Genomic DNA, 17,776 nt, shown 5'->3' on the forward strand with positions numbered 1-17,776 from the left:
AATAAACTTCTAAATATATAAAAGTAGTCCTTGTATGAACCAAGATTATGATTAATTCAACTGAAAAGAAAAATAAAATTCTAATTATTATTTTATATGTGATTTCAAATATATGTATGCATATAAATTAATAAATTAAAAGTTTCTGTAATGGCCTACGTGGGGAAAGAATCTTAAAAAAGAAAAAAAAAAGAGTGGATATATGTATATATGTATAACTGATTCACTTTGCTGTACACCTAAAACCAACACAACATTGTAAATCAACTATACTCCAATAACAATTTTTAAAACTAAAATAAAAAAATAAACTAAAAGCTTACATAATCAAACTGGCCAAAAAGCTTTTTAAATTTTCTCAATGATAAAATATTTCACCTTATATTTAGCTGTTCTATGTTCAGGCATCTTACGGTAAAATGTTCAAGCATAATGTGCAGTACATTCGTCACACAGGAACCAAGGTATACTGAGAAAGAAGGAAAACTAAAATCTGTTCTCAGGCTTCGGTTTAGACACAAACACCAAGCAACAACACTCATTCAACAAATATTTACTAAGCACCTATGCGTGAGACGCTACTCTAAGCATTTAGGATACACAACAAACAAGACTTCTGCCCTCGTGAAGCTTGCATTCTAGTGAGGAGGAAAAGGCAGCAAACAGTAATAAACATAACAAATAGGTGAACTCTATGTACATTGTAAGGAAATAAATGTTATGGAAAAAGAAAAATTAGAACAGGATAAGAGCAAGTTGTGGTAGGTGGGGGAGGGAGGTGGGCAGGTTGCAATGTTAAATGGGGTGGTCAGGATAGGCCTCATGAGGTAGAGGCAATGGGTCAAAGATTTGAAGATGAGGGACTTAGCCACACATATATCTAGGAGAAGGTCATCAAATTATTTAGTACTATATTTAAGTCTGTGTCCAAATAATTTCTCTAACAGAAAACAAAAAAGTACAACTTCTATTACCATAATAATATTAGTTAAAGCATTACAACAAAAATATTTGGATTCAAATGTTTCTACAGATGAATACATTCCTTCATACCTTTTTCATTTCATTTTCTAAATTTTCCTCCTCTTGACCTTCAGACAGCCTTCTCCTTAAATCAGCTATTTCCCTCTCTGCGGATTCTCGATACTGTGCCCACTGTGTTCGCTCCTGCTCCAGCCTAAGGTGGAACTGATGCTCATAGTCACGAACTGTTTCTACAAAACATCACCAAATATTTCTAAGCATTCTGGAAAAAATGTCCTGGCACACTAAAATTTTAAAAGTAGTTATATAAATAATTTAAGCCTAGTTTCTGGAAATCTTTTAATTCACTAAAAATAAAAACAAAAGCACTAAACTAACATTTCTAGTTCTTACTACATGTAGAAATTTTGCTAAGGACTTTAAATCATCTCTAATCTTCACAATAAACCTGTGCCATATATTATTTTACAGATGAGGAAAGCTTAGGAGAGGTTAAATACTCTGGCCAATATTTCATAACCAGAAAGAAACAGAGCTAGAATTCAAACCTAAGGCCAACTCTAAACCCTATGTTCTTAGATACAACACTATGACTCCTAAGACAAATATAACGTGTCACCCCAGTACAACTATATACCTGAAAGGGTGAGAAAAGGGATATATTTTCAGAATGTTTTTACTATAACCCAAGATTCTAACTTGAGACAAATTCTATAAAGTCTTTATAAAATGACTTTATCTTTAATACAATCTTAAAACATGTGATAAACACTGCTGGTTGTCCATTAATTTCCACTCTTCTTTCTTACTAACAAAACCCCAATTTTGTTTAGGAAGTCAACGGCCCAATTTTAAAACTAGAGTTTCTAGATGCCTTGGTAGTTATGTGTAATCAGAAACCTCTATAAATTGTATGGTGGGGGGGGTGCAGGGGGAAATATGCTGGAGATTTCTAGAAAGTTTTTGCTTTACTGAGGCGGACTGGAGGAGGAGCAGTCATTTTTTTCAACCACAAGGCAAAATGAAGTTGAAAACCACATGCTAAGGGTGAAGGAAAAGAAAAGCTGAAGGAGCCTAGGATACTAATGACATCAGGAACCACTGTACCCAGCCCTAGGTTACCTACCTCTGGATTTCTCATGTGAAAAAAACGAACTCTTATTTGGGTAAGCTGTTATGGTCAGGAATGTAACATGAGGCTTAGAGTAATCCCTACGTGATAGCCACAAACTCAGAAAACAGTGCTAGTCTTACCTGCCTTCTCACAGAGTACTAAGGCAAAAGTGACACATAACTGCGAAGACGGGAAAAAGAGTCATCACTATTTCACATTTATATTATTAACAAAACTAATTCTGGGAACCCAAAGATTCAGGGGGCAGCTTATTTCATTATCATTTTCTCAGAAATGCAGGAATTAATAAGCACTAGTGCTAAAAGTTGATAGAGACTAAACTACTACTCTTCCTTTGGACCAAGGGTCACCAGCTGGTAGCTCATAAAGCCTATTCTAACCCACAGGCCACTCTATCTCATAGACTGAGTGAAGATTTCACATAAAAATCCAAATTTTTCTTTAAAATGTAAAATTATGGCAACACTGGCCTGGATGGGCAATAATTAGCTGGAACTAATAAGTGTAAATAGTAACTTTACTCTTTGCATGGGAGGTCTTCCCAGTTCAGCACACTTCCTGTGCCCACACACAGCTTCATTCATTAACATTAGTGGCCTGCCTCTCCTATAAGAAAATCCATTTTGAAGCCCTGCTTTAAACCTTATAATGAACTATAGTTTTCATTTCATGCAGTATCTCTGTAACACTCTCATCAATAATTCTCCATTATTAAATTTGTTAAAGATACAGATGATATACCCATTGGCTTCCCTTTTATTTTGAATATGACAGTACATCTTGAAGATGGTAATACATAAAGCCACAAATGAAACATAAATGAAACTCAGGATATATTTTAAGACCTGAAAATGTTCTCAATCATCAGAATCAGTTATCTTACAAAATCATAAAATAGATCTGTCTTTATCTTTACCTTTCATAACAGCCTGAAGTGAAGCAACTTCTTCTCTCCACTGTCTTTTCACTTCATCTATAGCTTCTTGCTTGGTATTCTCAGACACCGTGGCAATGGCCTTGATATTTTCCATCTCTGCTTGGGCTTCCCACAGCTGTGTCCGAAGATGTCCCAAATCATCTTGTGCAGCTTGTAAAACTGCATTTTGCCTCTTCAGATCCTCTAGGAAAAAAAGTAAAAGACTTTCCATTAATGAAAAGTTCACCTTTATCAGGCTGACATTCTAATGAAGAAATTAAGCATTACATTTTTAAATGTTAACTTAGAAAATGAAATCATTTTAAATAAAGGTAAGATTTAAGGTATGCTGGGTATCATGAATCAATTATTAACTATCTAACCAAAGAGTGATTAAGGCCATATAGTTTTAGAACTAAATTTAGGCTCTTTCACCCACTGGCTAACTTATTTAACCTCTCTGGCCTCAGTTTCCACATCTACAAAATTAGAATAAAAATACCCACCTCAGAAAGTTGTTTTAATGATAAAACAAGTTATTGAAACACAATTCAAGAAATAGTTAATAAAAGAGGAAAGAAAGCCAGAGTACATGGCAGATAACTAGGTCTAAGCTTTTTTAAAGTTGGGATTAATTTCTCGGCACCCCTTTACCATCTCTGAAATATTAAATTGATCTGATGTGCCTACTACATGATTTAAGCCTAAGTAGGATATCTGGCCAAATTGACTTCCAAAAAAGATGAACCTACCAACAGTATATAGGGGTGTGTCTGTTTTCTCACACCCTTACCAACAGTCACTATTTTCCATTTTTTTAAGTCCTTGCCAACATCATGGGTAGAAAATGGTGAGTTTTTAAACCTATATTTCCCTATTAATAGAGAGGTTGAGTATCTTTTCATACATTTATTAGCGACCAGTATTTCCTCTTTGGTGATATCTTTTACCTGGGATTTCCGATGAATTGTTTTTCCCCTAATTTGGGAGAATATTTTATACATACTGGATATTAATACTATTTTATCTTACAAAACTGTTCCCAGTCTGCTGTTGTTTGTCTCAACTTCCTTTTTAAAAAACATTTATGCAGAAGAACTGTTCATCTTTGCAAAGTCATCAATTTCCTTTACGGAGCACAATACTACCTCGACCAGCCATGAAAACAATTTGATTTAAGTTCTAACGCTACTACTAACCAGCTGTGTAACTTTAACAGAGTCACAAGGCCATCAAGCCAGAATAATGGCAACACTTTTCTGTATAAACTTCTAAGTACTTGAAAAAAGTCAAATAGATAGTATCAATCAAAGAACTTTTAAAAGTTGTAAAGATATTCATCATTATCAAACAATCACAGGAATTAATTTGGTTGTTCAAATAACAGGAAAAAACCTAGTCATACTAATTTTAAGTGAAGCCATTTAAGAAATCTTTACTCTCTCAATGTCAGTTTCCCATCATTTTGTCAACACTATTAAAATATTTTGAAACACTAGCCAGACAGTTATAAGCATTAGTTGCAGAAAGTAACTATCTAAAGTATCCTGAAGGCAAGATGGCTATCTAAGAAATCGTGATAGTTGTGTGACTGGGAATGACCCAGAAACTGAGTAAAGACATAAACACGTGAAACCACAAAAGAAGTGGGTGTGTGTATCAACTCTATATTCTAAGTGCTATTTCATAAAATGTGAAATAAAAGAAAAAGCATTATTTCTGGAATACTTTATTAATTTCTGAGAAATTAATACAATTCTGTCAAGGCTCAAGTTTACATACTTAACACCTCCCCATGCTAATTATCCCTTCTACTTTTGACTTCTTGGAAATCACCCAGAGCTGTTCACTACCACATTGTCACTATGAAAAGAAAAACTGCAAATAAACAATAAAGCTAAATACTAATTTTGGCATGTTTCCTCATAGTTAAAAGCAGTATAGAGATCCTGGAGGAAGAGTGGATCAAATTTTATTCCTGACTCACTTTATAAATATGTAGATAAGACATAATATACATTATTTATTATACATGATATATAGTATATATGTTAAATATATGTATATGTGTATATTTAAACCAGGAAACAAACAGAACTTAAAAAAATTTTTGTAACAAAGCATTTCAAACATGGTAGCCAATAGTACAAATTATTATTAAAGAACAATTATTTTTTGTTTTTGCATATGTAATTATGAAGATTTTCAAACTCAAAAGTTGAGAGTATTATATTACAACAATCTTCCGCATACTTATCACCAATTATAATGATTTTGCCATTTATTTCAACTATTCTTTTTTAAAAGTAAGTCCCATGTATTAAAAAATAAAAAAATAAAAGTCCCAGAAACTGCATTACAGCATCTAATGCACTATATATGCATCTCTAAAAACATGGATATTTTCTTACATATACACAGTGCCACTGTCACACCTAACTAATAATTGTTTGATATACTCTAGTACTCAATCTTAGTGAAATTTCCCCAACTGCCACAAAAATGTCTTCTTGAAGATTTGTTTGAATTAGGATCCAAACAAGACACTTCATTTGGTGATACCAATACTTTATAAAATATTTCACAGAAACAAATATAAAGAATTCTGTAATGGATACCTATCACCTGGCTTAATAATTTTTAATATTATTGCTACATCAGCTTCAATTTCTTTTTAACCTTAAGAAATAAAACATTACAAATACACTACTTTCTTCAGAGTAACAACTATCAGGAATTTGGAGTTATCATTACCATGCATATTTTACACCTTTATGTTACAGGTTTTTAAACCTTAAGGCTCTCGTAGCATAGTATTCTTCTGCAATTGTCTCACATCCATCAGTTTTTGAGATTGCTAATACATGCAACTACCTCATTCGTTAATTGCAATACCAGAGTACCAATAGATCAGCTATTATGGTTCATGGGCATTCAGGTGTGAGCTAGGAATCCACTTTTTCTATACACATGTTCCCCTTGTTCTAAACTCTTGCCCCAGTCTTCCCATTTTTGTAATTCCATCTATGTCATATATCAAATTTCCACATATATGAGGATCTGATTATGAAACCTCTACGCTATAAATATGGTCTATTTGTCTATTCTCATGCCAATACTGTATTGTCTAGACTAGTATAGCATTATTTATAATATTTAGCATAATCTTGTGTATGTTTAAAATTTTCCATAGTAAATAATTTTAAAAGCCCATGATAGTTTTGAATAAAATGGGGGGACTTGGTTTCCCAGATATCAAAAATTATTATAAGCCTCATGCACCAATCACTCAGATAAAGCAACCATACACCCACAGGCAATCTTGTCCCATCCACCAGTTTGCATTCTACAACTTATTGTTTTGAGATAAGTCCCATTTTTTAAAATTAATAAACCTTATTTTTTGAGCAATGTTGGGTTCACAGCAAAACTGAGCAGAAAGTACAGAGTTCCCATAAACTCCCTGCCTCCCCACGCACAACCTCCTCTACTGCTGACATCCCCCACCACAGCAGTACCTCTGTCACATTTTCTGGACAGTGACACATCCTTACTAGTCGCAGTCCAGTTTACATCAGGATAACGTAATAGTATGTGTCCACCACTCTTACGCAGAGAAGTTTCACTGCCCTAAAAATCCTCTCTGCTTTGCTTAGTCATTCCTCCTATCCTCCTAACCCCTGGCAACCACTTAGCTTTTTCACTGTCTCGATAGTTTCGCCTTTTCCAGAAAGTCATACAGTTAGAATCACACAGTACACTGTCTTTTCAGATTGGCTTCTTTCACTTCATAATACACATCTGTTTCCTCTATGACTTTTCATGACTTGAGAGCTCATTTCCTTTTCACACTGAATAATATTCCACTGTACCACAGTTCACCTGCTCATCTACTGAAGGACATCTTGGTTGTTTCCAAGTTTTGGCAATTATGAATAAAGTTGCTATAAACATCCATGTGCAGGTTTTTGCATGGACATACATTTTCAATTCATTCAGGTAAATACCAAGGATCAAAATTGCTGAATCATATGCTAAGGTATATTTACTTTTGTAAGAAACTGCCAAACTGCCTTCCAAAGTGGCTGTACCATTTTGCATTCCCACCAGCAATGAATGAAAGTTCCTCTTGCTCCACATCATCAGCAGCTTTTGGTGTTTTAGATTTGAGCCATTTTAATAGGTGTGTAGTGATTGCTCATTGTTTTAACGTATTCACAGACTGGTGCAACCATCACCATAATCAACTTTGGAACATTTTAATCACCCCAGAAAGAAATCCAATACTTTTTATCACCCCCCAACCCTCTAACCCGGCAGTCTTAGGCAACCACTAATCTACTTTCTATCCCTATCACCTATTCTGGACATTTCATATAAATGGAATCGTACATACTTTGTGACTGGCTTTTGTCACTTACCATAGTTCTTTCAAGGTTCATCTATGTTGTACTATCGGTATTTCGTTCCTTTTTATGGAGGAATAACAAAAACAATTCGTTTATTCATGTATCAGTTGACGGATATTTGGTTGTTCGTCCCTTTTTGACTACTATGAATAATGCTGCTATGAAAATTCACATAGAAGTTTATGTATGGACGTGTTTTCTTTTCTCTTGTATATACTTAGAAGTGGAACTGCTGGGTCAAATGGTAACTCTATGATTAACCATTTGAGGAACTGAAAGGCTGTTTTACAAAGTTACTAGACCATTTAACATTCCTGTCAGCAATGTATGAGGGTTTTGATTTTCCACATCTTTGCCAACTCTTGTTATTAATTGACTTTTGGATATAGCCATCCTAATGGGTGTGAAGTGGCATCTCATTGTAATTTTATGCTTCCCTGGTAGATAATGACATTGAGCATCTTAACATGTGCTTACTGACCATTTATGTATCTTCTCTGGATAAATGTCTGTTCAGAACTGTTCACCATTTTTAATTGGGCTGTCTTTTTATTACTGAATTGTAATAGTTCTTTATATAAGCTAGATAAAAGTCCCTTATCTGATAAAATATTTACAACCTTTTTTCCCATTTGGCAGATTGTCTTTTCACTTTTTGGATAGTGTACTTGGGAGCACAAAATTTTTTAATTTTTCACGAAGTCCAACTTATCTAATTTTTCATTGTTTCTGCTTGTAGTGTCGTACCTAAGAAATCACTGCTGAATCCAAAGTCACAAAGATTTACCCCTACATTTTCTCCTAACAGTTTTATAGCTTACTTTTTAAACCTAGGTCCTTGACACTTTTGTAGATGCCAGGGATCCAATGTCATTCTATAGCATGTAGACATCCAGATGTCTCAATACACTTCATTGAAAAGATGATCCCTGCCCTGCTAAATTGTTTTGGCACCTTGCAGGAAATCAATTTTTCGTATATATTTCTGGATTCACAATTCTATTCCACTGAATTACTCCTATCCTTATACCAGAACCACACACTATCTTGATTACTGTTGCTTTGTAGTAAGTTTTGTGATTCCTCCAACTTTGTTTTCCAAGAATATTTGGTTGTTCTGAATCCCTAGCATTTTCACACAAATTTTAGGGTCAAATTGTCAATTTCTACAAAGAAAGCAACTGAGATACTGAAAGACACTGCATTAAATCTGTATATCAGGGGAGTATTGTTAATGCTATATCTTTTGATGTATGAACATGGGATGTCTTTCCAGTTATTTAGACCTCTAAGTTTTTTTTCACCAGTGTTTTTGAACTTCCCAGATATAAGTGTACAATAAGTACACTTATTTTGTTAAATTTCTTTATTATTATTATTATTATTATTTTTTTGGCCACACCACGCAGCATGTGGGATCCTCCCAGACCAGGGATTGAACCTGTGCCCCCTGCAGTGGTGCAGTGGAAGCGTGGACTCTTAACCACTGGACTGCCAGGGAAGTCCTATTATTCATTTTTGATGCTACTGTAACTGAAATTGTTTCCTTAATTTCATTATCAGATTACTCATTCCAAGTGTATGGAAATACAACTGGTTTTTGTATATTCATCTTGTATCCTGCAACCCTGCTGAATTCATATATTACTACAAACTTTTTTTAGTGGATTCCCTATGATTTTCTATATAAGAGGTTATCTAAGAATAGAAATAGTTTTACTTCTCCCTTCCAATCTGGATTCCTTTTAATCCCCCCCCACTCCGTTTCCTTTTGGCCTAATTGCTCTGGATGAATTGAAGTGGTGAAAGTGGACATCACTGTCTTGTTCCAATCTTACAGAGAAAGCATTCAGTCTAACCATTAAGTGTGATAACAACATTAGCTTCGGGCTTTTTGTAGATGCCCTTTATCAGGTTGAAGTTTCCTTCTGTTCCTAGTTTGGTTAGTGTTTTTATCATAAAAGGGTGTGGAATTTTGTCAAATGCCTTTTCTGTGTCTTTAGAGAAGATCGTAAGTTTTTGCTTTTCATCCTATTAATGTGGTGCGTTACATTAACTGATTTTTCAGGTGTTGAACCAACCTTGCATTGTTAGGATAAATCCAATTTAGTCATGGTATATCATTCTTCTTATGTGTTGCTGAATTTCTTGCTAGTATTTTGCTGAGGATTTTTGCATCTATATTCATAAGGTATATTGGTGATTTTTTGGTTTTGTTTTTTGCTTGTGATGTCCATGTTGTTTTGATATAGGGTAATAATACTAGCTTCATAAAATGAGTATGGAAGTGCATCCTCCTGTCTACTTTTTAGGAGAGTTTGAGAAGAATTAGTGTTAATTATTTGAACATATGGTAAAATTCACTACTTAAGCCATCTGAACCTAGGCTTTTCTTTTCATATTTTGTGGGTAGTTTTTTAATTACAAATTCAATCTCTTTATTTGCTATGGGTCTAATTCAGATTTTCTACTTCTTTAGTCAGTTTTGGTGTTTGTATCTTTCTAGGAATTTGTCCACTTCCTCATTCACAGTATTCCCTTACACTTCTTTTTAATTTCTGTAAGGTCAGTAGTAATGGCCCTGTATTCATTTCTTGGTCAATCTAGCTAAAGATTTGTCAATTTGTTGGTCTTTCCAAAGAAAGCACTATCAGTTTCATTGATTTTCATCACTTTTTCTATTCTGTATTTCACTGATTTTTTACTTTAATCTTATTAATTCCTTCCTTCTACTTGCTGTAGGTTTCATTAACACCTTTTCCAGTGTCTTAATGTGAAAGATTAGTGATTTGAAATATTTCATTTTTAATACAGGCATTTATAGTTACATATGTCTAAGGGCTGATGTAGCTGCATCTCATAAGGATTGGAATGGTATGTCTAAAATTCCATTTATCTCAAAGCATTTTCTAATTTTCTTTGTGACTTCTCTTCCAGCTATTGACTACTCAGGAGTGTATTACCTAATTTCCACATATTTCTGAGTTTCCCAAATTTCATTCCATTGTGGTCAGAGAACAAACACTGTATTATCAATCCTTTTATACTCAAATCTTCTACTTCCTTGTTGAGCTTCTCCTTATTGTTCTACTCATTAATGAAAGTGGAATACTGAAAAATACAACTCTTATTGTCAAACTGTGTATTTCTCCCTTCATTTCTGTCAGTTTGCTTCCTGTATTGTGGGACTCTGTAGTTAGATGTGTATGTAACTATTTTGTCTTCCTGATGGATCGGTCCTTTTGTCACTATAAAATGTCATTCTTTACTACCATTTTTTGGTTTAAAATCTATTTTGCCTGATATTAGTATGGCCTTTCCAGCTTTCTTATTGTTGCTGTAGGCAAAATACATTTTTTTCAGCCTTTCACTTTCACTCTATTTGTATCTTTGAATCTAAAATGTATCAACTAGACAGCATATAGTTGGATCTTGTTTTATTAACCACTCTGAAACTCTCTGCCTTTTGTTTGGATTCTTTAATCCATTCACATTTAATACTATTAATATCACAATATTGTTGGATTTAAGTTTGCAACTTCTGTTTACTGTATCTTATGTCCTTTTGCTCCTGTTCTTCTTTCACTGCTTTCTTTTGACTTAAGTGAATAATTTCTAATGTAACATATTAATTCCTTTCAAAATTGTTTCATTCTATTTTCTTGTGTTATTTCTTTAGTGGTTGCTCTAGGGCTTACCATGTACATCTATTTTATTTTTTAATATTTATTTATTTATTTAGGCTGCGCCGGGTCTTAGTTGCAGCATGCTGGATCTTCGTTGTGGCATGCAAGATCTTTTCTTTAGTTGCAGCATGCGGACCTCTTAGTGGCGGCATGCAAACTCTCAGCTGCAGCATGCATGCGGGATCTAGTTCCCCGACCAGGGATCGAACCCGGGCCCCCTGCACTGGAAGCACAGTCTTACCCACTGGACCACCAGGGAAGTCCTATTACCATATACATATTAACAGAATCTACTTCAGATTTGTATAACCCTAATACCCATGAAACATAGAAATGTTACTCCTCTATAGCTCTCTTCCCTTTTTCCATGTCTATGCGATTACTGTTATATACACTGCCACCTACATATGTTATACACCCAGTGATACATTGCTATACTTATTGCTTCATATAATTGTCTTTAAAAATCTGAGAAAAGAAAGGAGACCAAGTATATATTTATACCATCTGTTATATCGCCCTTCTTATATACCATTTCTGGCTTTCTTCACTTGATCTTGTGGGTTGGAATTACTATCTGGTGTCATTTCCTTAGTCCAATATAGCTTTCCTCCCATCCAACTCCTTTGTGCTGATATTGGCAAATATATTAAATTTCCATATGCTATGGGCTCAATAAAGCAAATATAAATATATGTACATATGTATTTTATGCATATATATATATATATATATATATATATATATATATATACACACACACACACACACACATATACACACACACACACACATACATATAAAAAATACACAATTACCTTTACTGGGGACTCTGTTTTTCTCATGTGAATTCAAATTACTGTCTATAATTACTTGCTTTCAACTGAAGAACTTCCTTTAGTATTTTTTATAAGGCAGTCTGCTAAGAAAAAAATTCTGTTTTTTTTTTTAATCTGAGAATATCTTTATTTCATCTTCATGTTAGAAAGATGCTTTTGCTATATATAGGCTTCTTGGTTAACAGTTTTTTTTCCCCCCCTTTGAGCATTTTAAATGTAATCCTACTGCCTTCTTGCTTCCATTGTTTCTAATGAGAAGTCAGCTGTTAATCTTATGATGTGTCTCTGTGTGGATCTCTTTGCACATCTCTATCCTACTTGGAGTTCAATGAGCTTCTTAGATGTGCAGTTTACTGCTTTTCATCAAATTTGGAAATTTTTCATCCATTTCCTCTTCAATTATTTTTTCTTTTCGTCTCTTTTCTCTTTCTAGCACTCCCATTACATGTTTACTGACATATTTAATGATGTCCCACATTTCTACGAGGCTCTTCATTTTTCTCTTTTCTTTCTGTACTTCAGACTGGATAATCTTAACTGACCTATCTTTAAGTTAATAAATTCTTTCTTCTGCCAGTTCAAATCTACTGTTGAGCTCCTATAGTGAATTTTTCATTTTAGTTATTATAATTTTCAACCCCAGAATTTCCACTGGGTTCTTTGTTACAATTTCTCCTTATTGATATTCTCTATTTGATGAAAACACTGTCACACTTTACTTCTTTAAGCATAGTTTTCTTCAGCTCTTTAAATGTACTTATGGGGGCTTCCCTGGTGGCGCAGTGGTTGCGAATCTGCCTGCCAATGCAGGGGACACGGGTTCGAGCCCTGGTCTGGGAAGATCCCACATGCCGCAGAGCAACTGGGCCCGTGAGCCACAACTACTGAGACTGGGCGTCTGGAGCTTGTGCTCCGCAACAAGAGAGGCCGCAACAGTGAGAGGCCCACGCACCGCGATGAACAGTGGCCCCCGCTCCCCGCAACTAGAGAAAGCCCATGCACAGAAACGAAGACCCAACACAGCCAAAAATAAATAAATAAATAAAATTTAAAAAATAAAATGTACTTATGACTTCCTTGAAGTCTCTGTCTGTTAAATCTGACATCTGGTCACCCTCACACGGACTGCATGCTTTTTTTCCTTTGTATGGGCCACAGTTTCTCCTAATTTTTTTTTGTTTGAAAACATTTTTGGTAATACACTGCAATAACTCTACTACTGGTTCAGCCCCACTCCCTTACCAGCTTGTTACTGTTGTCTGCTGTTTGTTTGGTGGTTGACTGGATTTTAGTAAAGTCTATTTCCTCTCTCCCACTTCCTCCAACTCCTGTAGTGTGAAACCTCTGATGTTGCTCCTCAGAAGGTACAGCTTTGGACATGTGCAGAGTCACTCTGGGATGACAACAGTTTTTGCAGGGCTCCCTTTTGAGTATCTCTTTCCCTGACCCACATCCATCTGTCAAACTCTATACTTACTTGCTGGTGCTCTCTGAGTGATATATCTGCTTTAGGAACAGGGCACTGAGTGGTGGGAAATGAAGTGGTAGCCTCTGATCTCCTTGGCTTGCTTCTCCCAGCATAGAACCTCGACCCAACAACCAATTACAGCAAAGGCTATCAGGGCCCCAATATTCTCAGTATGCAGCACCCAAGTTAGAGCCTGCATCCTAAGGAGTAGGGGCCAGAGGGAAGAAAAGAGCTCCAGATCTCTTGGCCACACTCAACTGATACTTATCCTCTACAACAAGTGGCTGGGGTGGGGGGAGTTCTATGGTCCTCAACTGTGAACTCAGGAGAGAGGGAGACCTGTGTTCCCAGCATCACCTGCCTGGAGTGCAGTTTCCATCACACCAGGCTGTGAGGGAAGGAGGAGGAAGTGGTTCATGGATCAAATGTCCCAGACTCTGTTTTTACCAAGATTTAACAGATTTTCTTGGAAAAATATTTCATTTGCTGTATGCCTTAGGACTACTTCTAGAGACTTTAAATGGTTGTTCTTTAAAATAATTTTCCCAAGTTTTGCTGGGCAGTGGGTCTGTGGAGCTCCTCATATTACCATTCTAGAAATGGACCTCTCAAACTATCATTTACCCATAAATATTTCAGTATGTAACCCTAAAAGATAAAGACCATTTTTAAAAAGTACACATAACATAAAATTTACCATTTTAATCATTTTTAAGTGTACAGTTCAGTGGTGTTACGTTATTCACCTTGTTGTGCAACCAATCTCCATAACTTGTCATCTTACAAAACTAAAACTATACCCACTAAACAGCAACTCCTTATTTCCCCCCTCCTCTAAGCCCTTGGCAACCACATTCTACTTTCTTTCTCTAAGTTTAATTTTTCTAGACACCTCATATAAGTGGAATCATACTGTCTTTTTCTGACTGCCTTATTTCACTTTATAAGGACCATTTTCACACCTGAACAAATTTAACAATACCTGAATATCATCAAACCAGTGTTGAAATTTCCACTTGTCTAATTTTTTAAAAACAGTTCAGCTCTTTGAATCAGAATCCAAAAATGTCCATATACTACAGCCAGTTGATATATATCTTAAGTCTCTATTAATCTATAGGTTTCCCCCTCCATCTCTTTTCTCCTTGTACTTTATTTGTTGAGGAAACTAGGTTGTCTTGTAGAACTTCGCACAGTGTGGATTTGCTAACTACATACCTATAATATAGATGAACTTGTTCCTTTTTTCTTTGCATTTCCTATAAATTGGCAGTTACCTATAGTGGGTCACCATCTTCTTGGGCCTGTTCTTCCTTGTAAATCTGAAGACAGTCTGGAAGATCCATAAGGGAAAAAACTAGATTTTCACTGGAATTGCTCTGAACTTATAGATTGAAGTGAGAGTTAGCATCTTTACAACACGAAGTCTTTCCACCTATGAACATGGTATCTCATTCCATTTATTCAGGCTTTCTTTTATGTCCTTTAACACTGTTTTATAACTTTCCTCTATAAAAGTTTTGCACACCTTTGTTTAGACTTATTCCCAAGTGACTAAGGATTATGATTTTGTTTTTCTTTTTGTCTTTTATTTACTTCAGGGTTGCTTTTTCTTCTTTTACTTCTCTAGTTGTTACTGATATGGAGAAACATTATTGATTCTTCTATATTGATCTTCATTCCAACAATGCTGATGACTCTCTTTAGTTCTAATAGTGTGGATTCTCTTGGTTCCTCTATGTTGTTAATCATATGGACTCCACAGAGACAAAATTATCATTAACTTCCCAAATTTTATAACTTATTTCTTTCTATTTTATTGCATTGGCTAGGAGGACCTACAGTACTAAAATGAATTAAAGTACTGACAATAGGCCTTCTTGTCTTGTTTTATCATGAAGTATAATATATTCTATTAGTTTCTAATAGAAACAGAGAGGCCCCTCAATTCCTCATTTGCTAGGAACTAGTATGAACTCATATTACTAGTGTATTAACTTTTACTGAATGTGCTTTCTGGTTTTTCTCATTTCATTTGTTAATGCAGTGAGTTACATCAATAGATGTTGCAATGTTAAACTATCCTTGTGCTCCTAGTACACATGGTCACGGTATACACTATGTTTTAATACTCTGCTGAAATCAATTTTTTAAAAAAAATTTTTTTACTGTACCGTGTGGCATGTGGGATCTTAGTTCCCTGACCAGGGATCAAACCCGCGCCCCCTGCATTGAAAGCACAGTGTCTTAACCACTGGACCACCAGGGAAGTCCCTGAAGTCAATTTTATTTAGGATTTTAAAGTCTATGGTCATAAACAAGACTGGTTTATTGGTACACTAGTATTACTGCTTCCGCTGTACTAATCCCACAAAATGAAGTGGATAGCTCTCTAGTTTTTTCTTGTTACTAACATAGTATATAAAAGATAGGAACAAATTTTCCTTGAAGATTTTTTAAAATCTGCCTATAAAACTTATGCCTGTGACATCCTTTTGTGAGTAAGAATTCTGTTTATTGATTCCATTTCTCTTATGGTTATGGTTTATTCAGTTTCTATTTAAGGTAATTCTGGTAACTCATATTTCCTAGAAAATTATTCATCTAAATTTACAATTTTTTTTGGCATAGACATACATGCACAGTACTCTTATGTTTTCACATCTCTACTGTACCAGTAATTGTGTCTCCTTTTTATTAGTTTTTTTAACCAAAAGATGTGTTTTTTTTTTAAGTTGAAGTATAGTTGATTTACAATATTGTGTTAGTCTCAGGTATACAGCAAAGTGATTCAGTTACATATTTTTTAATATTATTTTCCATTATAGGTTATTATAAGATATTGAATACAGTTCCCTGTTTTATATAGTAAATTCTTATTGTTTATCTATTTTATGTATAGTAGTTTGTTACCTGTTAATCCCATATGCCTAATGTACCCCTCCCCATCTCCCTTTCCCCTTTGGTAACCTTAAGTGTGTTTTCTATGTCTGTGAATCTGTTTCTATTTTGTATATAGATTCGTTTGTATTATTTTTTAGATTCTACATATAAGTGATATCATATATTTGTCTTTCTCTAACCTACTTCACTTAGTATGATATTCTCTAGGTCCATCTATGTGGCTGCAAATGGCAATAGTTCACTCTTTTTTATGACTGAATAGTATTCCATTGTGTGTGTGTGTGTGTGCGCGTGTGTGTGCGTGTATCTCTATATATCACATCTTCTTAAACCAATCATCTGTTAATGGGCACTTGGGTTGTTTCCATGTCTTAGCTATTTTAAATAGGGTTATTATATTAAGTGAAGTAAGTCAGATACAGAAAGACAAACACCATGTGGTATCTGTAACACTGTAAATCAACTATATTTCAATTAAAAATATTTTTTTAATTTTTAAAAATATAGTGCTATGAACACTTGTATCTTTTCAAATTAGAGTTTTCATCCAAAACATGTGCTTTTGATTTTATTGAGCTTAACTCTTAACTTTGCTATTTCATTGGTTTCTTTTTTTTTTTAATGTATTTATTTATTTATTTATGGTTGTGTTGGGTCTTTGTTTCTGTGCGAGGGCTTTCTCTCGTGTGTTGTGGCAAGTGGGGGCCACTCTTCATTGCGGTGCACGGGCCTCTCATTATCGCGGCCTCTCTTGTTGCGGAGCGCAGGCTCCAGACGCGCAGGCTCAGTAGTTGTGGCTCACGGGCCTAGTTGCTCCGCGGCATGTGGGATCTTCCCAGACCAGGGCTCGAACCCGTGTCCCCTGCATTGGCAGGCAGATTCTCAACCACTGCGCCACCAGGGAAGCCCTCTATTATTATTTTATTTCTTCGATTTCCTTTGGGTTCACTCTTTTTTCTAGCTTCTGGAGTTGAACATTTAGATCATTTAGTTTCAATTCCTCATGTCTTTTAAGAAATTAATTTTAATAAATGTTTTTAAAGTTATAAGCTTATTTTCAAAGTACTGTTTTAGCTGCATCCCACAAGTATCTTCATTGTATTCTAAGTATTTTGCAATCTTCATTATGATTTCCTCTTGAACTCATGAGCAACAAGAATGCATTCTTAGTTTCCAAACTTTTAAAAACATTTACACTGTTGCTTAGAATCTTTCTGTGATAGGTAACAAAACATGGTAGTAGCTTGACTTTTAAAATATGTTGAGTATTCCTTTGAGATATACACAATATTTTAAGTGCTCCTTATGAATATAAAAGGATGTATATTTTCAGTTTCTTGGGTGCATCATTCCTAGGGGATCAAACTTTTTAAAATTCCGTTGCTCAAAGTTGTTATATCTACCTACTGCTTGATCTAGCAATTGATATAATGTT

General features: G+C 34.9%; 1 protein-coding gene across 1 annotated transcript in view; it reads right to left on the bottom strand.

Annotated features, from left to right (window-relative positions):
• The window catches only part of RABEP1 (rabaptin, RAB GTPase binding effector protein 1), a 105,109-nt gene that overhangs the window by 44,081 nt on the left and 43,252 nt on the right, over positions 1 to 17,776 (bottom strand). The window contains exons 3-4 of the mRNA XM_059907727.1: positions 3,036 to 3,239; positions 1,054 to 1,214 (exon numbers count right to left, since the gene is read on the bottom strand). Of these exons, the coding sequence (XP_059763710.1) occupies positions 1,054 to 1,214; positions 3,036 to 3,239 (365 nt within the window). The remainder of the gene's footprint in view (positions 1 to 1,053; positions 1,215 to 3,035; positions 3,240 to 17,776) is intronic.

The sequence above is a fragment of the Balaenoptera ricei genome, chromosome 20 (genome assembly GCF_028023285.1).
Source record: "Balaenoptera ricei isolate mBalRic1 chromosome 20, mBalRic1.hap2, whole genome shotgun sequence".
In the NCBI taxonomy this organism is placed as follows: domain Eukaryota; kingdom Metazoa; phylum Chordata; class Mammalia; order Artiodactyla; family Balaenopteridae; genus Balaenoptera; species Balaenoptera ricei.